Source organism: Canis lupus, chromosome 7 (genome assembly GCF_003254725.2).
Source record: "Canis lupus dingo isolate Sandy chromosome 7, ASM325472v2, whole genome shotgun sequence".
Classification (NCBI taxonomy): Eukaryota; Metazoa; Chordata; class Mammalia; order Carnivora; family Canidae; genus Canis; species Canis lupus.
The window spans coordinates 6,408,429-6,434,686 of NC_064249.1; the positions used below are offsets into that span (position 1 = coordinate 6,408,429).

The following is a 26,258-nucleotide window of genomic DNA, read 5'->3' on the forward strand; positions in this document are numbered from 1 at the left end:
TGGCGGGAAAGTTGGATTTTTAAAAATGCAATGAGGCCCTGAATTCAGGGCAAGCTGTCCAGCCACTGAAGAGAGCTAGCTGCCATGGGACCCTCTAAACACACACACACACACACACACACACACACACACACACACACACACACCCCTTCCTCCCAAAGCCTCCATCAGCTGACACACTCAGGGTAAAATACTGCAGCAGCTATAGGAGGTCGCCCGGCTTGAGGCTGGACACGTTTCAAAGATCCAGGTGCCTTTTCTCCTCCTCCCATGCTTCCCGGAGCCCGTGCCCTGGACGCCTCTTCTCCCTGCCATCCACAACCCGCCAGACCCCATCTGGTCCCTTGCAGGGCAGGATGTAACTCGATGGAGGCCAACCCAGCTCCTCTTTCCAGATGACTCTCTTCCCTTTCTGCCACCCTCCTCCCCTCCAAGGTCCAGCCATCACCTGCCAGGGTAAGGTCTAGATCTTATTCCTTGCCCCTCTCCTGCCCCCTGAGATCTGCTGAGGAACCTCTGGTTAGAGCAGTTGGAGAAAAGCAAGGGGGAAGTGGGGGCGGGGAGAGCGAAAGGGAAAGGTCTGGCTTCTGCCAGATAAGAATGGAAGGATTCTTTGTTTGGCCCCAACTGCCTCTGCCACTGTTGACACACTTGGGAGTGTTTCCTGAAGCTACTGGGCAGTGTCTGGCAGTGCTCCCTCCCCCACTTCCTATGGCAGGGTTGGGGGGGGCCCTGGGAGCGGGGGGGGGGGGGGGGGGCGGGTGCACTTGCGGACGTTTTTTGCAGTTAGGCTGGTGTCTTGGTGCTGAAGGTAGGAGCCACCCCCTCCTGGAGTTGGCAGCCAGATCTGGGGAGCAGAAGCTGCCCTACCTGCCTCCCCTGCTCTGCTCCCAGTTCGGGTGGGAGGTGGTGTGAAAATACACGCTACACGGGGCTCATTCCCTTGCTTATGCGTATTTTGCATCCAGTGACCAAAGTGCGCCACTTCTCAGAAGGGTGTTCACGACAGCTCGAGCTCCCACGTCCTCAGCACACCACCCTCCATCCTAAAGGCGCCTGCTGCGCTCTGGTGTCTGTCTTTCTATGACTAGAAACATCCAGCCTTCCTGTGACCCTCCTCCAACCCCCCCCACCCATAGGGACACTTGGCCAAGGGGCAGCACCCTGGCTTTTGCCTGTATCCCCCGAGATGGGCCCACCTCTTTCCAGGGTCACCCCTCTCTACCACATCATTGGGAAGTCTGGCCGGGTCTGACCAGGACACCAGGGACACCGCCGTGGCATTCAGACACACCTGGCTGGGGCAGCGACACAGAACAGATGTGTCTCGGTATCACTTTAATTACAGTATTTACACACACCATTTTTGTATTCAGAAATAAAATCCACCCAGTCTTCCTATCTCTGGAAAGTTCTATTTCCAACCGTCATTGAAACCAAGATCTCTGCTCACCCCTCTGGAAAAAAAAAATACCTAAAAAAATAAATGAGAACCTGGGCCACCTACAGAGGAGATGGCTTGTGATGAAGGTCCTCTGGAGATGTCGGGGGCCCTGACTATATGGGGGTACAGAACAGTGAGGGGGTTGGGGTCGGGGAGGCTGAGACAGAAAGGAGTCTGCTGGGAGTCTGAGTCCACAGCTCACCCAGGAGTCAGAGGGAGGAAGGAGGAAGCCATCAGGATCAGAGGGCAAGGCCAGGACCTAGCCTTCGAGCGAGGGGCTTCTTCAGAGGTGCATGGGTCAAGAGGCTTGGCTCCAAGATCTGGTCCCTTGGTCCCGTTCACTGAGACTCACAGGGAGAAACGGGGGCCCAAGATGAGACTCTGTGAGCCCCAGAGAGACAAGGACTGAGCCATCCCCTCTCCTTCATTTGTCCCCAAAGATAGGAACGCATGTGTCCACGCATCCCTATGCTGTCTCCCAAACATAGACACAAGACATTGTTCAAAACTTGGAGTCTCGTTCCAGGCTCAGCCAGAGAACAGTGCAGGCTTCTGTACACAGAGGTGCAGGGAGAAGGTGTGGAGCTCAGGGAGCCCGGAGAGCATGAGGGAAGCCGGTGCCTGAATCCACAGTGAGCTGGTGTGAGCACAAGGGAGACGGTTTAAGACAACAAGTCTTGCTGGCTATAGCATTACAAAGGAGCAGGTGCTTTGGTTTCCCTAAAGTAGAGGAGACAGACATGAGGAAGACACAGGAAAAGACAAAGCCTCCCAGGAGGACATTGTAGCCCAGAAAAGGCCATGCTTCCCCCTGGAAGTTCTTTTAATAAGGCAGAGAGGAGGAAGAGGGAAGAAGCCCACACGTGAATGATGTGAGATCATCACCCCCCACCCCCCCAACTCTGGTAGCTTCTCTATACTTTGGCACGTCTCCCTCATGTCTTTTCTCAAAGGAGACCAGACTCTAGGCTTAGTGAGATGAATGTATAAAAGGTAGGGGTTACCTCCCAGGCCCCAGGATGGAGAGAACCCCTCGGCCTGGTGCAGTGCAGGGCCCCAGGAATGGCCTCGGAGGGTGTGTGCAGCAGGAAAGGCTAGAATGTAAGTGGTGGCAGCTCCAGCACAGAGGCAGCATGTGGTCAGGTGCTGGGAGGGGCCCCTTCCCCAGACCCTGCCCAGCCTTACTCCCCCCCCAGAGTCACAATTCTGTATCAGCCACCATGTGTTGTCTTGCTGAATGGCCGTTTCTGGACGTGGCCTGGCCGGTCCCGTTCTCCTGAGCCCCTCGGTTCACACTGGCCTTTCCCTGAGCCTCAGGGGAGGCCCCAGGGCCTGAGCTATAGCCCTGGCCTCCACCGTTCTCCGTGTAATAAGGGTCTTCGCCCTAGACAGTGTATAAATAAAGGAGCATTATCTGGTAAGCAGGGGATTGAGGCAGTGGGGGGTGGGGGAGAGAGTGGGGGTTGTAGCTGCATGTGCAGACTCCTTTCTTCCTGAAGAGCGATCAGGGTTCCAGCTCCTAAAGGAGAAAGGACAGAGGAGAGGCACCACATGGTGCCACCGCGACTTAATAACCAGTTCCCACCAGAAACCAGGCAATCCCCAGGATGGGATGACCTCCCCAGAGTATGTAGCCAGGAGTCAAACCCCAGTCTTGTCCTCCCTCATCCAGAACACTTGAAGAGGAGGTTCTCCTTCCGTATGCCCCCTTCTTCAGAGCTGGGTGGCACCCATGGGCACTTAATATACTTGCTGATAAGTGTGGCTGATTTAGCAGCCTGTTCTGGTTGTACCCAGCCAAACTATCCCAGGCAAGATCATAAATAGATGACATGAGCCATCCACCGCCACAGTGAGCAGGTGGCCTGACCCCAGTCAGTGCCCCCTTCCTAATCTGCCACGCATTATTCAGACTTGTCCATGGACATGGTAATGTGCGCGTATGCACGTCAACGTGTAAGGGCACAGAAGCACCTTTTCTGGTATTTCTCCTCCCTCCTCATGACACCTAGGGACCTCCCCAGAAGACCCCTATCTTCCTCAATTTCTTTGCTTTGGACCCCCAAACTGACCAGCCTTTCTCCTGTAGGGCTCCAACTGCGGCGGTTCATCAGGAAGTAACCAGTGGTGCCCAAGACAGCCAGCAGGATCCCTGAGGTGACCAGTGCAATCAGGGTCTTGCGGGAATAGCTCTGGTGGCTCCCAACATCTTGTTCAGTGAAGTCTCGGATCCCCAGCTTGAAGGGAAGACACAGAAAAGACAGACTGTCACTTGTGGGATGGGAATTCTGCAGCCCATTCCAGGCCCAACAGGGGGTGCACACAAGAAGACTTTGACCCCAGGGATTTTTTCGAAATGGGATTTCAGACTGCCATCCCTTAAACAAGCTGCACCATAAAATTTTGTTTCAAGCACAGAAAGGCAAAGATTGTTGGAGAAGGATGGAGAGACAGGAAAGAGGTCAAGAAAAAAGAATTACTTTCTCCCCTCCTCGAGTGAATTCCCCTGACCCATATTCCCTCTGAGACTTCCCATCATCTTAGAGAACTTACCTTTTTCAGGTCAGACTGGTGCTTTCTCAGAAGTTGGAGTTTACTGAAAAGTTCTAGAATTAGAAACAGGGACTGTTGAATCTAGAATCAGGAAAAGATCATCCTGCTGTGCCCCCCTGTGATGTTCTAGATGATGCTCTGATGGCCAGGGTAGGCCCTCTCAGGAGAGCTTCTCCCAAAGTCAGCCAGGCTCTTGTCCCCTAGCACCTGAGGGCTCTTTCAGCACAGTTACTAGATTTCTTAGGATCCTCTAAGCTCAGCCCTGCTTGCTCCCCAGAGCCCAAGACAGATGCACCCCTTACCTGTTTTGTTGGCCAAGACCAGCAGCAGGCAGTGAGGCCTCACCTCAGACTGGGCCAGAAGCAGGGAGCACACCCCGGCCCCAGCCTCAGCTGGCTCCTTCTCACACAGGACTTGGGTCAGTTTTTCTTCGTTATCTTTCTTAAAGTCCTCCTGGGCAGACAGAGAGAAATGGCGAGCGGGAGATGAAATATGAAACTACTAATGCACCCAGAACGGCATCCAGAGTGTCAGGGATCCTGATTCAAGTCACCCCATTACTCTCTAAACAAGAAGAACTTTTTCTTTTTTCCCTAAAATTTTAACTGGGGGAAAATCCTGTGACCTATATATATGCAAAAACACAACAAGAAAAAAAAAAACAAAAACTCAAAAATGTCCCAGTACCAAAACGTATATGTATCAGTGTCATGGGTGGCACTGTAAGGTGTCAGAGAACAGATTCAGGAAACATGATCTCATTGAAGGACTGCCCGGGCCATGCATATGTTATTTCAAATTAAACTCAAAATAAATTGCCAATCACGGAAAATATTAATAATGTGTCGCCGATGAAGGGAAAATCCTTTGTTTCAAGGTTACAATAGCCCCGAATGTTGGAGGAAAAGCCAAGGGAAGTGAGGCGTAGAGCACAAATCTATGGCTATGGACTCGGGCATCCGAGGGCCCTTCCCTCTTAGCCTCCAGGGGGGCTCCTGAAGAGCCCAGCTCCAGCTGAAATGGGGTATTTCTCCCGTCCCCTTTTTCTCATGAACGGCATGGGACCCAGTTTTACGTGGGGTTCACAGATTGCTCCAGGTTGCTGGTGGTCTCTAGGACTCGGGAACTCAGCCTCCCCGAGAGGGAAATTCTCATGATTCTTGGACAGTTGAGTCCCGGCCCCGGGAGGAACTGGACACACCGGCTGTGGCCTTCCACAGCCTGTTCTCATGAGTCCCAGGATGTGTTCCAGCAGCTTCCAATCAGAGCACCCCCACCCCTGCACAGGAAAGGAACCGAAACCAAGACTCTCTCCTCTGTCCGGATGGCAGATGGTGAGGAGGAAATGCCTGAACAGCTCCGACAACTTTCCTGTTTGGGGGGGAAACTGCTGGGGCGTGTGGGGGGCATCCGAACTGAGCCTCCGTGGAGGAGATGGCTTCCTGTTTGTGGGGCGGCACCGCTCCTTGGGGCCCTCCCAGCCTGGAAAGCAGCCTGGGTATTTTCCTACTGCTGTGGCCTGAGGCAGAAAAACCCAGGATCCTTTGCTCCCACACAAGGAGCAAAGTCAGGATTGGCCTGAAGCCTCAGCTGGAATTTAAGGGAGCTGAGTAGGAACTCACCGGGCTCGGGTGAGGCCAAAAGAGCAGGGCTAGCTAACCTCTAGGTCACAGACAGAGGAGTCCAGAGGTAGCCTCAGAAGGCCCTCAAGAGCCAAGGTCACAGAAAAATGAATTCTCAGGCCACTGCTGCTTCACCCCTCAGAGAAAGGTCTCGAAGGAAGTACTTGGAGAGAGGCTCTGTTTCTGGAAAAATCAAGCTCTTAAAAACAGCGTCTGCTGGGGGCAGTCTGGACACCTCAGGATATGGCCAGTAGCTCCTTCTTCCCTAGGCCTCTTTCTCTTTGGGGAGCCTTACGTTGCTTCCCCGTGAGCACCACACCCTCCCAAACACCATGCCTTCTGGATGAGGAGGAGGGGAGTCCCTGTCTGGACAACTCTGGGCTTCTGGAGGTCTCTGGTTGAAATATGTCTCCTTCTGGAGAGAGGTAGAGGGACAGGGCTCCTGCACAATCTAAACAAGCCACACAAAATGGCACTTTCCTCAAACTACAGAGTCTTAAGAAGCTGCACCTCAACTCTGGTCACCTCTTCTGACATTTATGAAACTCCAACTGGAAGATACTGAGTGAAAATCTCTGCACGTGTATCACGTGTGGGGTGGGGTGGGAGTGGGGGTAGCTGTGAACTCCACATGGTCACAGCTCTCAGTCTGCATACGTGGCCATGAAAATAAATGATGCTTACTACGTGTCCGGCACTGTTCTGAGTGCCTCACGCCTATTGACTTATTTAGGCTTTGCATAACCCTTTGAGATGGGTGTTATTATTCTGCCCATTTGACAGATGAAGAAACTGAGGCACAAAGAGATGGGTGACAGAGCTCCTTCCATGTTAAGTATGATGAGGAAGGTACTACTAAAGTGCTACGGACATTCAAAGGAGGGCGAGCACACATCAGGTTGGGCGTTAGTGGAAACATGTCATGGTAGGCGTCGAAGAACGGGGAGAATGTGTGCAGGAGAAGCTGGTGGGGAAAGGCCTTCAGAGGGGTGGGTGGGGGATGTCCCACCATGGGAAGCCCAAGTGTGTGAGAGCCTGCGACCTTCACAACCGTGGCTATAAGAAGAAGGAAGACCACCACCTTCTCCCTTGGATTCCCCATCCTTCAAGACTCCACTCAAATCCCACCTCCTCCATGAAGCTGGTCCTGTCTTCCATAGCCTGGCTTCAACCTTGCCTCTGCTATATTTTCTAGGTTCTTTGCAAGTCATGCAACTAGTCTGAGTGTGAGGTTCCTCCGCTGAAGACTGAGCTGTGACTGAGGAGATGTATGAAGAGGGCCCAGGAGCGTGGGCGGAACCTAATGGGCACTGGACAAATGGCAGCTAGTACTGTTACTATTCATAACGGCAATACCTCTTTGCCATATCCCCTAGGATCCACGCTTCAGATGTGACCATAGTCTGCCTTCCTGTCATAGTCATTTCTCCCTGGCTAGACTATAAGACTCCTTAATGGGGGCAGTGGGTGTACGTTTCATAATTTTGAACCCAGACCATGCTGAGCCTAGCACCGAACAAACAAAATAACTCAGCGAATTGTTGTTCAACTTAACATCCCAACTGGTTTGGCCTCCAATGGGGTCCCTCCACCCTTTGCTTAGTTTCTTGGACTAAATTCAAGGGAATAACAGTGGCCAGCCTCCCACTCTGGAGTCCAACAGCATCAGTGAATTGTGTTTGGAACTGGATAGTAGCAGGTGGATCCTGAACAAAGCACAATGCTTCTCCGGATGCTTGAAATAAACATCCTCCCCCAAGAGAGGCTGTGGGCAGATATCATGGGAGAGTGGGCAGGAGGAAGCCACAGCCTTTGCCATTTTGCTCATGAGGTTCAGATTTGTGAGCCCCTAGCCACATCTGTTCACTCATGTTCCTTTGCAAAAATAATACCTACTATAATAAAACCATCTAACCTTCCTTGGGTAGCATCCTCAAACTTCGCAAAGACTCTTAACATGTTAAAGAAGCATGTTGAGCTTTGGAGCAGGGGGGAGGGAGGGACAGGTATTTTTCTAAATGACCCGTAGGACTTTTCCCAGTTTTGCGATTTTTAGGATCAATTCTCAATCTCTCTCTCTCTCTCCCTCATTTTATCTATTTTGGTGTGAGTTTGACACTGCAGGTAAAAACCTTGTTTCCATTTAGAGATTGGAGTGAAGGGCCCGCTACAAGTGACACAGTAAGTGAGCAAGGAGTTAGGCTGCCTCCAGACCTCAGGCTCTCTCCAGGAGACACACTGTCTTCATCTATCCTCCATCTGTAAGTTTTTTTTTTTTTTTTTCTGCATGGAAACGGACCTTTAGTGTTTGGGCAGAGGGCAAGGAAGGCGTGGGCTGGTGGATATGATCTGGAGGTTGGAAGCGGCCTGCCTTAGATGAAGTCAATGTGACAGAACAAGGGTGATGTGAGCTAGCTGAGTAAATACAACCTCTGCATATAAACACATGTGGCTCTAAAGAAAGGTAGTTCTAAAAAACAAATTAGTGGGCAATGGGCTTGTAGAGGTTTCTCCAAAGAGGATATACAAATGGCCAATAAGCACATAAAGAGATGTTCAATATCTCCAATCATCAGGAAATGTCAGTCAAAAGCACCATGAGATACCACTCATGCCCATTAGGATGATTACTATAAACAAACAAACAAACAAAAACATGCACACACACACACACACACACAGGACCTAACAAATGTTGTGAGGATGTGGACATATCGGAACCCTTGTGCTCTGTTGCTGGGAATGCAAAATAGTGCAGCTGCTAGGGAAAACAGTATGGCGAGTGGTCAAAGATGGAAAAATAGATTTACCATGTAACTGAGCAATTCTACTTCTGGGTATACACCCAAAAGAAACGAAATCAGAGTGTTAAAGAGGTATTTGGACAGCCACGTTCATAACAGCATTATTCACCATAGCAAAAGGTGGAAGCAACCCAAGTGTTCCTTGGTGGATAAAGGGATAAACAAAATGTCGATGGAGGGATCCCTGGGTGGCGCAGCGGTTTGGCGCCTGCCTTTGGCCCAGGGCGCGATCCTGGAGACCCGGGATCGAATCCCATGTCGGGTTCCTGGTGCATGGAGCCTGCATCTCCCTCTGCCTGTGTCTCTGCCTCTCTCTCTCTCTCTGTGACTATCATAAATAAAAAATTAAAAAAAATTAAAAAAAAATGTCGATGGAATATTATTCAGCCTTACAAAGGAAGGAAATTCTGACACTAGCCACAACATGGATGAACCCTGAGGACATGATGTTATGTGATATAAGCCAGTCACAAAAAGATAACCACTGTATGATTCTACTCCTGAGGTCCCTGGAGTAGCCAAATTCATAGAGACAGAAAGCAGATTAGTGGTTGCCAGGGGCTAGGAGGTTGGGGGGGAATGGGAAGTTGTTTAATGTGTGTAGGGTTTCAGTCCTGGACAACGAAGAGTTCTGGAGATTGCACAACAATGCGAATGTTCTTAATGGCACTGAACTGCATGTGGACTTACGAATGGTTAAGGCAGTACATTTTATGTTGTGTGTATTTTACCACCATTAAAAAGTGTCTTGGTGGATTCCCCTGGATAAACAAGCATAGCATAAGAAAATAAAGTAAGAAAAGATAATCTTGTATTTTGGAAACTACTTGGGTAACCATAACCACAAAAACTAGATTACCCCAATGTTGTGACAGGGAGAGTGAAAGTTAGACTCTGAGTGACAGGTCCTGCTAATGAGGACTCTAAGATGAGGTAGCAGGTGCTTGAGAAGAGGGTGGGGTTGCCTTGCCTCCCACTGGCTGATGGAAGTGATTTCTGCCTAGGGGTGAAGGATGGGGAGCAAAAGGACAGTAGTTGAGAAATAAATGTTTGTAGACGCGTGTACAGAAGATAGGCCTATACGATCCACATAATGAGAGCTAACAGGTTGGATACTCAGTAGGTCCCAGGGCAGTGTGAGTGTCTGAATAGCTGGGAACATGCATGCATATTTCTGTTATGGGGATGTACTGAAGGCAGGAACATGCCAACATTACACAGGTACTCAAAGACTTGATGTTAGGGGATTTCAAATCCTTCATGCTTCTCATTAGGCTGTGAGTAGGGCTTGAGTTTCCCACAGTTAGAACCAGTCCCACGGTTAGAGCCAGTCCCATGGTTAGAACCAGAACCCTCTGACACCACAAGTACCAACGCAACCTAAGGCAAGTAAGCAGGCATCCCGCCACTCACAGCCCTTGGAACAGACTGGTTATCAGACAAGCGTGCGTGAGGACTCTAGGAAAAGGAATCCGAAACACCATCAGGAGCTTTGGCTAAAGATTCTGAGCAAGGACTGGGGAAACGTTACCTTGGGGAGCTTGGGGGAAGCACTGCTGATTGGAGGCTGGGGCAGAGGAGTCCTCAGGAAGAAAGGGGGACTGAGAGTGGCAGAGGGGCCAAGGAAATGGTAGCAGGACCTGGTGCTACCATAGGTCAAGAGCGAAGCAGCCTTCTTTGGATACTGGAAGACTTGCTATCTTTCCACATCCCTACTCACAGATCCTCCCCTCACAGTAAAGGCCACAGAGAAAAAGCAACCACAGCATAGTAAGAGGAATTATTTCTGGAGTAGCAGTAAGTTTCTGGCACTTGTCTTGTATGATGACCCTAGTTAATTGTGAACCTCGAATGGACAGACACTTAGAATGCTCTGCAATTAGTTCTAAATCGGTGGTACAAAGAAGCCGCATTTTGGCACAGACAAGTGTGATACACAGGAAAACAAGTGCTTAACCAGGGTATCACTAAAGAACAAAACAAAACAAAAAGTCGCTTTTTTTAATAGCTATAGTTAGCAAAGGGTTTGGCCACTTTTTAAAAAATTAAGTAGAGTTGAAAATCAGCATCAGAAACACAGAGCATTACTTGTACATTGCATATTCATGTTCAGGTTTGCCATTTTGCAAATTGCACTGCTATTCTATTGTGTGGACTTATGTCTTTGCAATTCCCATTGTTTTTGAAGTCCTAGGTTAAACAGACCTCAGGTATAATTTTCAAAGATCCGTGAGTCAGAACGACCTCCCTGATAATCACAGGTTAGATAAAGCGTTTTTGGAATGGACAAATATAAATGGCCAAATGCTTTCTACAGACAACAGTTTACCCAGGTCCTTTCCAATCTATGCATATATGGGTTCCTTAAATGGATTCCCAACTTGTAAGGAAATGTTTTTCCCTACAAGTGAATAGGAAGAGTCCTGTCATTCCATTCTTTGTTGAGGAAATTGTAACTGTCAGGAAAATTTACTGAAACAAAGCAAGGACGTCTGCTATCACCATTAAAAGTTAACACTGTGCTGTATAGTCTTACCAAAGCAATAAGACGTGAAACTAAAACAAGGTCTAACTACTAAAGACAAAGAGGAAAACAGGGCATTGGGGTAGATAACATGATAGCTTGCCATAAAAACAAAAACAAATCAACTAGAAAGCTCTAGGAATTAACAAGCAAGTTAAAGGAAATGGCTAAGCCCAAGATAAATTTCACAACTCAACTTTCTAATATACCAACAATGACCAATTAGAATATTTAATGGGAAATCTATATTATAAATAACCTTTAAAAGTCCATAAAGCCTACAGAGAAAAAACTGTAGCTTTTCGTTTTTATTTTTTTATTTTTTTTTTTAAATTTTTTATTTATTTATGATAGTCACAGAGAGAGAGAGAGAGAGGCAGAGACATAGGCAGAGGGAGAAGCAGGCTCCATGCACCGGGAGCCCGATGTGGGACTCGATCCCGGGTCTCCAGGATCGCGCCCTGGGCCAAAGGCAGGCGCCAAACCGCTGCGCCACCCAAGGATCCCCCAGCTTTTCGTTTTTAAAAACTGAAAAGACAATATGCTGAACGATACAAGAGAAGACCAGAAAAATAGAGGGATTTACAGCAGTTCCAACAAAAATTTTACATTAAAAAATTTTTTGACAAGATATTTCTAAAGTTTTTCTTTAAAAAAAAAGATGAAAAATACATTTTTTATAGTGTAGTGAGCAAAGACCTGCCTGCTGGATATTTAAAATACTACAATGTAAAAGTATAATAAAAAAAGTATAATAATTTTTCAAAACTTAAAACAGGCAAAAAAGAAAAAAGACATCAAACAAATAAAATACCTCTAAAGAATATGTCCTGGGACGTATAAAAACTTAATAGAAGCTGAAAAACAGCATTCCAATCAACAACGGAGGGGATCACTCAATAAATAATGTTAGGAATGATGGTTATATGGAAAATATAGCATTATGGCACAAAGACATTCTTTCTATGTGGATTAAAGAGTTATGTGTCAATAAACAAATTGGTAGATTACTAGTTTATATTTCACTAAGGACTTTCTTGACATAAAAGCAAACTTAAATCTGCCAATGTACATATTAAACGTACTAGGGAGAATGGGAAAAGTTAACAACTAAATTTAATAAAATTGTCTTTGCCTTCTTTGCCCACCAGATGGGGCCTCTTACTCCCTAAACCCAAAGCTCAGTGCAGGAAGGTGCCTGACCAAGCTAAGTCTCCCCACCACCACCACCATCTGGTCCAGTCCTATAGATGGCTTAAGGATTGTGGGAGAAGAGGGAAGAGGAAAGGATGGATGGGGGTGAGGTGGAGGGGAGTTTGACTTACACAGCTGGAGGTCTCATTTAGCTCTAGGCAGATACCTTGGTTCAATTTCACTTCTTTGACTCCGGAACATTTGATTTCTCCCTGTATTAAAACACAGAGTAAATAAGCTAGTATCTTTGCCCTTCATTTTTTCCCCCCACCTCTTTTCCAGTTTCATTTCTGTGAGGTCCTTCCTTAAGAGGTTTTAGGGAAAAAAAGGAAATTTTAAAATGTTGGAGGACTAGAGCTATATAATGGTTTTACTCCCTTCCTCCATCTCATCCCCATCCCCATCAGATAATCAAAACTTGTGTTACTAGCCCAGGCTTGCCAGCAAGTAGCTATTTGCAGTCTTAGTAAACATGAGCTTGGATGGTACAGAAATGGAAGAGGGGAGGAATTTGTCCCACTGGGGCTGTTTTCCCTGCAGCGGATTATACACTTGCAGGAAGACCCTATAAGCAAACAGATAATACGGTGGCCAGGCTGAAATGGTGACACTCCTTTTCTTCCAGGCCCCTAGGACTCTCCAGATTCCTATTCTGGTTGCTTTGAAAACAGAAACCAGGCAGGTTCCTCATGCCCGACCCCAGGCTCCATGCCCTCATATTTTCTACCCTTCTTGCTGAAAGCTGTTGATAGCCACCGACCCCAAGGCCCAGCTTACTATCCCTGGTCTGCCCAGTTCTCCATGGCTCCTCTATGCCTGACATACTGCCAAACCCTCTCTATAGAGGAAATGGTGGCTGTCTCAAACATTTCTGGAAAAGTCGTCCCATTAAATGGAGGATGGTTTTCAAATATGCCCAAAGGGAGGTGGTGGCCTGGTGAAAGCCCAGACTGAGAGGTACTAGCAAGAACCACAGCAGACCTCCTTTACTTGGCACTCTCCAGAAGTGCAATAACCCCACATCAGCTGCCTGTCTCCACTCCTTGTCTGTCCTTTCCAGCAATATTTAAGCTGCATATTTTCTTTTCTTTTTTTCCTAAGATTGATTATTTATTTATTTATTTATTTATTTATTTATTTATTTATAGAGACAGAGACACAGAGAGTGCAAATGTGAGAAGGGGGAGGGGCACTTGGAGAGGGAGATTGAGAATCTCCAGCAGACTCCTCACTGAGCCCAGAGCCTGACACGGGGCTTGATCCCACAACCCTAGGATCATGACCTAGAGCTGAAATCAAGAGTCGGATGCTTAACTGACTGGGCTACCCAGGAGCACCTAAGCAGCATATTTTCCATGCTAATTATTACATGACCCAAATCTCATTGGTTGGGATGAGGAGAGGTTGAAGGGAAGAGAGAGTTTGCATACATATGAAGCAACTGGGGCAGTCTGCCACTGCTGGCCCAATTCACACACCTTGATGGTACTTGGGGTGTCATTTCTACTTGGGGTAGGAGAAAGTGATGTATAATATTCCGTGGGGGATGTCACAAGGCTGGTGCTGTTGTAGGGGGGATCCGAACCATTTCCAGGTAGCAGGCTGGGCTCCAAGGTCACACTTGAAGTTGAAAAGTTGGTTGGGGTAAAAGATACCGTGATAGCTAAAGAGGTCTGCGACTGAACAGAAGAGTTCATGGTCCCAGGCGTTAGGGTGATCTCAGAGGTAGATGTGACATGGACTGTAGTCTCTGAAATAGACCAAAACACAAGTGGGTATGAGCACATGTTTGCATAAATACATACACACACACACACACACACACACACACATACGCATCTCAGTTCACCAGTTTTAAATTAAAACCTTATAGAGAACGATATTGGCATGGGTCTCAAACCAGAAGAGGGAACTGGGAGAGTTTTTTTGTTTTGTTTTGTTTTGTTTTGTTTTGTTTTGTTTTGTTTTGTTTTGGGAGAGTTTAGAGTTACTTCACGTCCTAACCCTTACCAAACTCATTTCCACCCAGCTGCGGGAACCATCGCTATAATTGAGAATGTCATTAGAAGTGCTTTCAGGATTTTGACAGACCTGGATTCTGGTCTACCCTAAAGAAGTCAAAAACCAGTCTGAACCTGTACATACTTTCTTTCAGTTAGAAGAGATCAGAGATTTCTAGGGAGTCCTCATCTGATCCTTATTTTATCACTGATCTGAACTCAGCGTGAGGGCAGGGTACAAGGAGAATTACCGATCAGGATCAGCTGCCAAAGCGCTAGCCTGAGAAAGCTGTCACTAGAGAGGAATTATCAGGAACGTACTTCAGGGTCCCCTAAGCATGCTGCACAAACCATATTTCATGGGGCTTTTACGTTTCTCTCGGAGGGGGCAAGGAGCCCTGCGGGTGGTCTGCAAACATCCTAATGCTTTACCCAAGCAACTGCAGCATCCCTCTGGGGCCTGAGACAAACCCTCTTTACCTGAGATGGTTGCTGTGGTCCCACTGCTGTCTTGAGAGACAGAGTACAGGGTGGTAGTTCCAGAAGGAGTTAGTGTGATGGCTTCCCGTTTGGATGTATTCTCAGAAACAGCTGACATTATTTCTGTGGAGGTTGGCACTGTGGTAGGAGTAATCACGGTTTCCGTGTTTGTGAACCCAAAGGCTACAAGGAGAAACAAGGAGAAAAAGTCAGTACTTAAATCATCCTGGAGCCTCACGACATCATGATTATCCTTCTGGACAGGTGACTCATTTCTCACCACTGGATTTTCCCTAAGAAAATAAGGAAGGAAAAGCTTGTATGCATCAAATGTCTCGTATAGTCCTATTTATAGGAGGGAAAAGTTGTGAACAACTAAGTGAATTACAAGAGGATAAATGCTATATGCACGTCACATACCATAATCATTACAAATAAAAAATTGTAAAAAAAACAAAAACAAACAAAAAACAAACCACCTAAAGCCACATGAGAATGCAAGGCAATGTTTGCAATGTATTAACTAAAATATCAAACTATCAAATTGTATCTCAATAAATATCACAGAATCTAAAATACGGGAGAGGAAATGCCTTTTTTCCTTTTTAATGTGTCGTCCTCTCTGTCACTTTCCATCCACTAGAGTAATATACTCTTGTAATAATCACTAGAGTCATGCCATCTCTACACTATCCCCTTAAAAATCTTCTCTCTGTCCAAGGCTGCCCCATTCCCAAACCCCCTTTGTTCTTTCCCTCGTGGCCTGCAAACCCATCTTCCTTGTCTTCTGTTGAGGAATTCGGTGAGCCATCCCAAGATTTCTTTCAAGAAGCTCTGACCTAGGAATCCAGCGGGTGAACTAGAGAACGTAAGGCCTAGTTTCTCATTAAATGTAGTGGGAAGATAGTGTAGTTCTGGCTCTGCTCATAACTATGTAGTTTAATGCATGTGTGTGTGTCCGTGTGTGCCTCAGTTTACCAATCTCTAAAGTGAGGGTCTTTTCTTACATGGATTGTTGGGAGAATTAAGGACAAATATTAAATCGATGTAGTATAATGTTCCTGGATTTAATTATTCTCTGAAGATCTTCCTGAGGGTCCTTGCCCTTCCATGAGTCCTGGGGTACCAATCACTGCCATCCTTACACCCAGGACGGAGAAGCTTCCTGGTGGGATCCTGAGCTTTAGAGCTTTATAATCTGTTCCCCCACCTTCTCCTCTGCCCTGCCCCAAATCATAAGGAGTTCATGGGGCAGCAAAGATACCCTCTCTTCTAGATCATACAATGGGATCAGAACTCCTAGAACTTTTTGTCTGAAGGGTTCTTTACTCCCTTGAGGATCTTTATGGGATCCTTCCTCCTAGTCCAACCTTCTAAGCGTGAACTGCAGCACCAGGGTATGCACCCCAAGGTGAGAGGGTGGCCAAGAGGTGGCTGTCTCAAGGAGAAGAGTTACACATTAAGCATGTGGGTGGTGTGTCCCTTGCATGTATGCATGCAAGGTTCCCAACAACGTGTGCCAGAGTTGGGATAAGAAGAGAAGAGGGAAAAAAGAAAGAAAAAAAAAAAGAAGAGAAGAGGGACAGGCTGGGGTCAAGGGCCAGCCATCTTCTCCTCCTCAGCCACACTGCGGCTCTGAATTCTGAGACTGACAGGGTCCCAAAAACAAACTTGGCTTTCCAAGAGGCCATGAAGGTATATTTTTCAAGGCAAGAGGATAGTGGATATTTTATTTATTAGAGAGAGAGAATGAATTGGTGGGGGGGGGGAGGCAGAGGGAGAGGGAGACTTAGACTCTCTGCTGAGCAGGGACCCCCACCGTCACCCCCGCAATGTGGGGCTCCATCCCAGGACCCTGGGATCATGACCTGGGCTGAAGGCAGATGCTTAACCTATCGAGCCACCCAGGCGCCCCGAGGATATTTCATTTATAAGCTAATAGGCCTGATGGATAACCTTGGAGTATCCAGACATATAGAAAGAGGGTCTCCATTCTACTCTTGGCTTGGGCCCCATAAAGGTTAGGGGTGGACTTGGTATCCACAGGTTAGTGCCCAGCAGAACTACCCTCAAGGAAAGGCCCCTAGGGATCCCAGGCCACCCTAAAGCTGGTCTTTAAATTTTCCTGATTGAGATCTAGGCCTGTATATTTTGGAGGTTTCCAGGCAAATAACAATGTAGAATGATACCTCTTCTTTCCCTCAGCATCAAGAGGGAAGTTGGGCTTTAGTTTCATTGCAGTTAACCTGGGACCAAGAATGTCACCCTTAACAGTGGAGAAAAGTCTCCCTCTCCCACATCTGCCTCTCTCCCCACCTGCTGCAAGTAGACTGAAAGTAATGGCAAGGACAACAATCACACCTTAATATTATGTGCAGGTGAGGAAGAGGTGATATTACCATCTCCATTTGAGAGATAAGAACCTGAGTCACCAAGGTTTTGGCCAAGAGGGGAGGCCACAGTTCATGCAGGGCAGGAAGCAATGGGGCCCCTTGAGGTTTAGTGGACACTTGAGTAGAAGGAGCAAGAGGGTCAGTGAGTCTAAATTGCTAAAGGTCAGGATGCATCCCCGACACTTTTGGAGAGAAAGGAATGGGCTCACACATGGGTTAGGTGGGTGTTATTTTTCCAAAATAAAATAGATGAGGAAGCAGATGCAGTCTTCCTCTGCCCTTAGATAGCATCCACCTAGCCAACTGCCCCTAAGGTATGAACTCACCATAGGGGGCAGGTGGTGGGAACATGTGGACATGGAACTGAAGGATCATCCTCCCCTGGTACCATTCCAAGGCACCACTGGAACTCCCCCTTGACATCATCCTTCCTTCCCACCCTTTCCTCTTCTTCCTTCCAACACATCAATTCCTGGGAATCCTATCTGGCTCAGGCTAGCCCAGCCCTTTTCTCTTTCCAAAGAAAGCTGGGCCTTGACTGAGGTGATGTCATGCTTCTGAACCCCCTCCCCCAGGGCCTCCTTCACCCAGACAAACAGTTTTGAACTTTTCCAGATGTGAGCAGAGACCTGCTGCTAGTCCTGAGGACAGAGGTGCCTGTGCCAGATAAATGAAGCAACCCTGGACCCAGGCCAGCTACCGATCCACTAGGGTTGGGCTCCCGGCCACCGTAGCCTCCTTCCGCCTGCCACCTGGCCAAACCGAGGGACAGGTATAGCAGGATCCACTGGCGAAGGGAATGAAACCTCAACCTCAGATTCATACCCCTGAGCCTGGAGTGGGCAGGGATGTCCCCTGAGACCCTGGAGAAACAGGTCAAAGAGGAGGGGCAGAAAGGCAAGGCTAAGGGATGGGCAGGATACGGGTGAGTGGGTGTCGAGCCGGGGACCATGGTGGTAGGGCCCTGGAAGCCAAGCCAATCCAGGTGCTGTTGCATAGGGACTAGCAGGGACAAGGGCCCTTGGTGTCACAGTTTCTAGGGCTTCCTTTTTAGAGCTCCTGCGAAGAGACTGTATCTGGCAGGAATAACATTTACACGAATCAAGACTGACCCCGGGTCTCTCTTTATCCTATCTTCTCACACGTCCATGGCGTTCAACCATCAAATGCTGACCCTTCTTTCTCTAAGCTTCTGTCCTCCCAACTCCGGAAGGGAGTAAGAGCAGCTTAGCGGTTAGATTCTAGGGGACAATTGGTGAAACCTCCACTCCACTCCATTCTAGACTGGAGCCTTCCTGACAAACAGCCTTTAGGCCCAACCCAACAGAGCATTTATAGGACAATTAAAAACCAAACAAAAGGCTATCTTATGCTGTTCACTTTCCATCCTACCCTTATTAACTGTGACTCCCTAAGTACCTGATTTGACTCTAGATATCCTACTTGATCTCAAGTCATGAACTTGGGACAGAGGGAGGAGACGAGGTATCAGGAAGTTGGCAAAATGAGGCTAAGAAGCCAAAGGGCCCGAAGAGAGAGGGGTCACGAAACGCACGTAGTAAGAGTAATGCATTTAACTTACAGGTACTTATCCAGAGCTGATTATTTTTGTTTTACACGTAGTTCTAACAAGCATGGTTATCTGATAGCCTCGCTAAAACTAAAAAGTAGAGACTCTTAGAAGCAAACAACAAGGAGAAACAACAGTTTAAAAAAGAAGAAACAGATAAATGAAAAACAGACCCGAGGATTGAAACCCACACCAGTCTGGAATCATTCACGGCAGGAGTAAATAAATACGTACACCTTAGTAAGCATTAACAAAGTCACTGAGTTGTACCAGAACCAAATTATTTTCCTGATCCATCTGAGTCATGAAAATTATAGTCCTTTTTCTGAGGGGCACACTAAGGAAACAGGGGCATAATGTAATACATTTTTCAGAGATTCCAACTACAATTAATAAAATGGAGAATCTTTTCATCTTGAAAGAGAATGTACAACTCCTCAGAGATCCAGAAAGTTCTGCTAGCTCACTAGCTAAATTCCACACTTGATCTTAGCCAAAAGGCCGAGAAGCGATTCCCTAGCTAAATTCCCATGCTTTAGGAGATTATATACCTGGTCTTGCTTTTTAGAGACCCTCTGAGGTTTAGTGGGAGTTTTTTTTTTTTTTTGCTGGTGTCCCACCTCCTGGCCAGCTAGCCCCATCCCACCATTCTGTTCTGATTCTGGCAACTGGCCCGGGAGGGCTTTCTGGGAGGAATTCTCGGGTGTCTCAGCCCACGGAGAGACAGTAACAGGAAGACACAGCCTGCTGGCCCTTCTGCTGGGAACCCCCAGCTTGTGTTTCTGAGAAGACAGTGAATCCTCCGCTCCAAGAGCATGGGCTCCGGAGTCAGACCTTGTATAAAGGCTTCTCGACTGTGTTCTCACTGTCAGGGCTTAGGAGGAGGCTTCTTCAACTCTCTAGACCTTACCTGTGAAACGGGAATAAAAACCGTCCCTACCCCCCTGGTTGTTTTCAGGAACAGAGGAGCTAAGGGGTATAGAGCACTTAGCCTGGCTGGTAAACACTCAAGAAATAGCTGTTATCTCTAGTCGAGGGCCCCCTTTCTTTCTGTTTCCCAGGGACCTTCAGACACGTCTCTCCGCCACTTATCTGGCACAAAATCATATATGCTGTTTCCTGAGTATAAGTCTTGTCGCCTCAGTTACATTATAAATTTCCTTAGTGCCGGAAGCATCCCTTAGACTCATTCATTTTACCCGGGGCGCGAAGCATGACCCTCTGAGCTCAGAAGATGCACTTAGACTGAACGGGGATCATGGCAGGCATGGTCACACCAACCACCTCCCCATAGAGCGGTCTCATTCAGTGTTGTATTTTAAGAGGGAATTTATTAAATCAGGGAGCGTCCATGGGAAGATAACCAGAATTAGGAGAGTTCTAGAAACCAAGTCTCACATGGTTGAGGGCCTGGAGTTATTTCATCTAGATCGGAGGTTGGCAAACAGCTGGTGGACCCAACCCACCCACAGACTGTTTGTTGTATGTCCAGTGAGCTAAGAAGGGCTTTTCCTTGCTTAAAGTATTGTAAAATAAAACAGAGTAGAATATGCATTGGAGACAACATATGGCTTCCAGAGTCTAAAATATTTACTACGTGGCTCTTGACAGTAAAGTTTGCCAACCTCTGATCCAGAAAAGAAGAATTTGGGGATGGAGAATAAATAACTTTTTTCAAGACTCATTTCACTTCTTTACTCACTCTTATTGGTCATAAACAAGCACCAGGGATGTGAAAAGGACCATGCTCAGTGCTGGGGGAGGGGGGGAGCACAGAATCAGAGAAGGTTCCTTCCTGAGATTTGGTGTGTGTGTCATCACAATTTAAATAAATCCCTGTCCTCAAGGAGCTTATAACCTGGGGCGGGGGAAGGGGGGCAGACAGATCGCTAAGGATTGTCGGGAAGAAAGAGCAGATTCATTCTGTGGTCGTTCCAAGAATAGAATTAGATTAGAAGTCACTGCAGATTAACCGATTCTAATCGCAGATAGAAGTTAAAGTTCACGATGAGAAGATAGAAGAAAGCTGACTTCGCTGCGATACAAAGAAAAGCTCGAAATAACAGGGTTATCTCTTCAAAAACTGGCTGAACTCGTCTGGGAAGTGGTGAGCCACCCATCCTTTCCGGGAGCACTCAGGAAGCGTCCCTGTTACGCATCTGGCTGAGGTTGGGCATCTTGGACCAGCACAGAACCGAAGAACCAGCCTGCTGCCTTCCGGTGGTGCCTCTGAACCTAAGCTGAGACGTGAGGGTCAACCAAGCATCTGCGGCCTGAGGGCACCAGCGGACTGGGACTTCCCTGTACTAGGCAAACAGCTTGTGGTGGCCCCCATCCACCTACTGTGGAACCCCAGACTCCTGAGCTTTCTCTGGGGGCCCAGCATTTGTCCTGGTCCCCTCTTCCTTTGTGGTCCTCATGGCCACTGACTCCTCTTCTGGAGCTCTGTGCCTCCCTGATCAGGCTGCTACAGTCCTCCTTCCGCTTCACCGTGCGCCAGCCGAGCACCCAGTCCTCTATTTCGGAGCACGGGGTGCGCGTATCAAAGCTTTGGGAGCCAGATCACACAGCCCAGCCCGGAAGAGACAACGGCATAAGCTTGAAATACCAGACATCACTGTGCTAAGCATCCACGGCACACCGTAAGGAGCTTCTCCTCGCGGGGTCTGTTCCACCCTCGGGCACCACTGTTTGTCTGGTGTTCCCGGCACCTCCCCTGCCCTCTCCCTCCTCCTTCTGGCCTCTGGATTCCCACAGCCTGCGTGTCTTGGGCCCATCAAATGCAACATTCCACTTTATTTTCATTCGTGCCCAGCAATTCAGTTTCCTGTCTGCCCCTGCACATCCAAGGCCTGGTTTTTTTTCACCCAGAGATGCGTTAAAAGCATTTTCTTTCACAGCGGAGAACTGGTCACCTAGAGATGCTGCCTCTCTACAAGATCTCAGTTGTGGGTTCTTGAAGTCTTCCCCCCCTCCCCAAATCGGAAAGAAGCAGATTTCCCAATTAAGCCGAGAAGCCTTTTTCTTTACATCTAAAGGGAAGCGGTTGGTCTCCGGGTGGGCCCCGGAGTGCAGGTGCTGCGACGTATACCTCCATCCACCCCTATCTGTGCGCACCTGGATCCCCCAAGACGCATGCCTCTTTCTCCCCAGCAAACTCAGGGGCCGTGGGGACCAAAAAAAAAAAAAATCGTAGATAATGTGTTCCTATTTCTTAGCTGAGAAGGGAAGAGAATGTTCTCATTAGAGAAGTCAAAATCCAGAAAAATAGGAAATTCTGTCCTGGCAACTCTGAGCATTTTCTTTCAGAGGGTGGTGTTTTTGTTCTTTTTCCATACCTTCACATTTTCAGTTCTCCACACTCGGGGCCATTTAGTGAGACCAGACAAAGTCCGGGAGAGAGGGTGGCAGGCACCCTCGGCGGAGCTGAGTAACCATCCGGCCCTGAAAGTGAGCCCAGGCCCTCCGGCCCGGGGTCTAAAGGAAATCAGGCAGTGAGACTCTAGAGGGTGGAATTTTATTTGTTCCTCCTTTTTCGTTTTCTTTTCTTTTTTTTTTTTTTTTTTTTTAATTTGTTTTTCTAAGACTCTGCGCCCGAGTTTATCTGCTGCAGTTTGGCACTCTTTGCCCTGAGCTTTCAGAGACAAAGACTCAGAGAAGGAAAGAGGAGAGGACAAGTGAACCAGGAGGCCCAGGAGGTGGAGCCAGAGGGATAAGAAAAAAGATGCCCAGGCGTGTTTTATCAAACAGGAATGCTGCCCGAAGAAAACTTCCATTTGTAAAAGGTGCTGCCAGCTGGACTGACCCTACTCCGGGGGACCCCTGGGGACCACTGAATTCGTCAGAGGTCCCCAAGGCTGCTCCTCCTCAGTCGCCATGTGGCAGAGATTCAAAGGGTGGAGTCCTCTCTCCTCTGGAAAATATCTGATAAAATTCTTTTCCCTTTTCTTTTTTCCCCTCTTACATGTAGCCCCAGACAGGATATGGGTGTGGGGTCAGCATGCACGAAGGACCCAAAGGAAGAAGAGGAATGTGAAGGAAGGTGGGCCTGGGGGGTGTCCTTATGGCAAGAGGAAGGATAGGCCGTGGAGGGCTTACAGGGAACACATACCCTGAGCCTGACCCACATGGGGTTTCCTAATAACCTGAAAGGTGTCTCTTCCCAGTTGGTGGCATGGCAGTCCTGCCTGGTGGCCTCTCAGTTCCCACTCCGCCTCTGGTCACCACCCAGGGCAGCCCCATCCACCACAAGAAGAGTCTACTTCTGGCTGGCTGCTGTGCCCATCTTTCTGTCAACTTCTCACGGGGACAGAAGGACCTCCCCAGAACAAAGCTCTCTGTCAGTGTACAGGACACAAAAACTACAGAACCCCAGGGGTCCTAAATTTTGCAGTAAAATGCACAGATTTCCTGCAATGTTCCTCCATTAGCATTTCAAGATACGATCACTCACTTATTTATCTCACGATGTATGCCAGGACAGAAAAGGACTCCTAGTATTAAAAAATAAATAAATAAACAAACCCTAGAAAGTTCTCAGGGAAGACAGCAAGCTCCAGACTGGCCCAAGTGATCTGGCAAGATTGGGAATAGGGAGCCATGCCTGAGCTGTCACCCCCAAAGCTGAGACAGTAGAATTCTCAGCATAACTGGCTCAGATTTTGCAGGAGTTAAGCTGCTTCCCCCCACCTCCTGCTACGGGCCAAGGCGACACTGAAACTGGCCAGCTGAAGACATTAAAAAAAAAAATAAAGGGTGGGCCTCACTCCGCCGGGGACCAGGTCATCACACACTGTGTAGCCAAAGGAGAGTGGAACATCTGATCAGCTGTGTATCAACTCACCCTTGTTATGAGGGTGCAATCTAGCATCCAGGGGACTTCCCTGGTCTAGGGCCTTGGCATCTCGGTGACAGTTTTTCCCCTGCCCCAGAGGGCAGGTCTGGGGGCTGCCAAACTGATCAACCCAGAGCCTAACTTAGAGCTTTCTCAAGCCAGGAGTCTCTCTTCACCTGCGTGGGCCCAGAGGGGGACAGCAGGGGACACGGAGGGCAAACGGGCCTAGTGGGCCTAGCAGGCAGGCCCAGGGCACCCTGTGGGGCCATGGTGGGTGGCCTTTAGGACGCAATAAGAGTAGGGAATTGGGAGCCCTAGAGGGCTGGAAGTAGAATCTCCACCAAAAGGGAGAACAATGTACAAAGTTTGAAACCTTCTAAATGAGATGAGAGGGAGAATGTTATTCCCAAGTGAAAGCGATTAAGAACAAATACTTACTGAGCGTCTATTATTTCTTTATCAAAGTGAGAACAAGATCTTAAAGCAGTAGGCACAAGCGGGGGTGAGTGGAAGAGGGGCCACCAGGCTGCTAACTCCCTAGTTTTCGAACTTGGACGGGGGAGGGGGAAGAAAGCCCCGGACATAAGGAGTCTGAGCAGCTGCCAGGGTGGGGGCTCGCGAAGGGGAGGGGGCGGCAGGGCGCACGACGAACTCGTGACCGCCACCTTCTCTGCGGCGGGACGGGACGGGCGTGGGAAGAGGGAGGGATTGTCAATTTAACTTTCTGATCTTAAATGCAAAGATTTTTTTTTTTTCAGGGACTGTTCATTCCACACTCCCCTGGTCACTAACTCAGCCTGACTCCCGGGCCTCCCGCCGCAGGTTGGCTCCCGCTCCTTCGAGGTCCACCTGGGGCTTGCCCGGTCTCGGGTCTCAGGTCCCGGGGCTCGGGGTCGCCTGCGCGCGGTCCCCAGCGGCCGCTCAGGCCTGGGCTTTGGGCATCAACCCGCAGGCGCAAAACTTTCCTGCGTCTCCCACCCCCCACATCCCCACCCCCCGCTCCGGGCTGCGGCTCCAACTGCGCTCCGCACCTCCGGCCACGCGGACGGACGCGGGCATCCTCGCAGCGCGACGACCCGGACCGCGGCGCCCGGCCGGCCTCCGGGGAGCCCAGGGCGCGCCGCCCCGCTGACACCTGGCCGGCCACCGCGTCGCCCGCCTAGCCGCGCCCGTCCGCCCCACCGCTGCCCAGGTGCCGCGCGGGACCCGGCGGGCGGGGCGCGCGTCCAAGGGCCTGGGTCCCCGCGGAGCCCGGAGCGCCGCGGGCGTGGGGCGTGGGGCGTGGGGCTTGGGAGGGGGCCCGGCCCTCCGCGCCCCCCAGGCCCGGGCTCCGTGCGCCCCCCCAGGCCGGGGCTCCGTGCGCCCCACCTCCGCTCCCCAGCCCGGGGCTCCGCGCCCCACCTCCGCGCCCCCAGCTCGGGGGGCTCCGTGCGCTCCACCTCCACTCCCCAGCCCGGGGCTCCGCGCGCCCCACCTCCGCGCCCCCAGCTCGGGGGGCTCCGTGCGCCCCACCTCCGCTCCCCAGCCCGGGGCTCCGCGCGCCCCACCTCCGCTCCCCAGCCCGGGGCTCCGCGCCCCACCTCCGCGCCCCCAGCTCGGGGGGCTCCGTGCGCCCCACCTCCGCTCCCCAGCCCGGGGCTCCGCGCCCCCAGCCCGGGCTCCGCGCCCCACCTCCGCTCCCCAGCCCGGGCCCCCCCGCCCCCCGCGCGGGCGCGCGGCCGGTACTCACGCAGCAGACTGAGCAGGCAGAGCGCGGTCCAGCCCCGCGGCAGCCCGCCGCCCGCGCGCGCGCCCCTGCCCGCCAGCATCCTTCCCGCGCCGCTCGGCTCGGCTCCGGACAGACGCGCTCGGCCCCGGGACGCGCCGCCGCCCGCCGCCCGCCGCCCTCCGCCCTCCGCCCGGAGCGGGGTGGGCGAGCTGGCTGTCTCTCCCCACCCCTCCCTCCGCGTTCCTGGCAAGGCCGGCCCCTCCGCTTGGCCGCCGCCACCGCGAGCGCTCGGCTCAGCCCCGCAGGCGGGGGACGGGAGCGGGGGCCGGGGTTGCCGCCGCCCTGGAGGCCGAGGGGGGTGGAGGCTGTGCGGCCCGACGCCTCGCTGCACCTTATATAGAGGCCCCGTCTACTCCTTCAGGCTCCACTTCCACCCCACTCTTAACCCCTTTGTGTCGGCCTGGCGGCGCCCGGGGTCGGGGTGGGGGGGGGGGGCGGGAGGGGCGGGGGGCGCAGGGGCAGGTTTCCAATGAGTTCTCTGCGCCCGTGTTCTCTCCTTTTCGTTTCTCTTTATTTTTAACTGTAAGCCCAGAACAGTCTTGCCGAAGGACTCTACTGCGAGGGCCCGAGTTTACGAGTGTGAGCATTTTGCTAATCAGGTAAAAACTGAGCCCACGTTCAATCTGATGCATTTAATGACAGTCACCCCAGAGACTGTGCTGCATGGTAATGAAGCATAAAGAGTGAGCAGGACACATAAATGACTGTAATTATTCATTTTACCCGTCCAAACCATCCTTGTGGGTTTTCTTTTCACTCCCCCCCCCCCCCCGCAGGATCTATTTGTGTTCATGTGGAGGGGTTTTCCCTGTGACCGTCCCTAATTTTCCACATAGTTTTAGCCCATCACCATCACCATAAAGACAAGGACTCTCCTGGTGCAGAGGTCCGCCTTTCTCCAGGCTCCCCCTCTCCAGCTCTGGGTCTGTGACTCCACAGGCTTTATCTTGCTCCTTCATCAGGAATAGGACTCCCTCCCCCCCACACCCCACCCTCTACTACCTGACTGCCTCTACCCTGACACCCTCTACCACTGGCCCCTGCCTCTGGAGCTACCTATTTCTCACGGGTT

At 50.0% G+C, this 26,258-nt stretch overlaps 1 protein-coding gene across 1 annotated transcript; it reads right to left on the reverse strand.

Moving 5' to 3' along the window:
* Positions 1–1,321: 1,321 nt before the first annotated feature.
* Positions 1,322–25,306, reverse strand: CD34 (CD34 molecule). The gene is made up of 8 exons (XM_025429786.3): positions 25,148–25,306; positions 14,622–14,804; positions 13,620–13,891; positions 12,273–12,353; positions 4,300–4,450; positions 3,998–4,050; positions 3,517–3,681; positions 1,322–2,828 (listed from the first exon to the last, which is right to left on the reverse strand). The coding sequence occupies exons 1-8, from the start codon at positions 25,224–25,226 to the stop codon at positions 2,643–2,645; spliced, it is 1,170 nt and encodes a 389-aa protein (XP_025285571.1). The 5' UTR covers positions 25,227–25,306; the 3' UTR covers positions 1,322–2,642.
* Between the last annotated feature and the right edge of the window lie 952 nt (positions 25,307–26,258).

Coding starts and splice junctions, on each gene's coding strand:
- CD34 (XM_025429786.3), bottom strand. CDS start 25,226: ATGCTGGCGGGCAGGGGCGCGCGCGCGGGCGGCGGGCTGCCGCGGGGC. Junction 14,805..25,147: donor CTGCCTGCTCAGTCTGCTGC/GTGAGTACCGGC, acceptor TTCTCCTTGTAG/CCTTTGGGTTCACAAACACG. Junction 3,682..3,997: donor ACCAGTCTGACCTGAAAAAG/GTAAGTTCTCTA, acceptor CTTCCCTTCAAG/CTGGGGATCCGAGACTTCAC.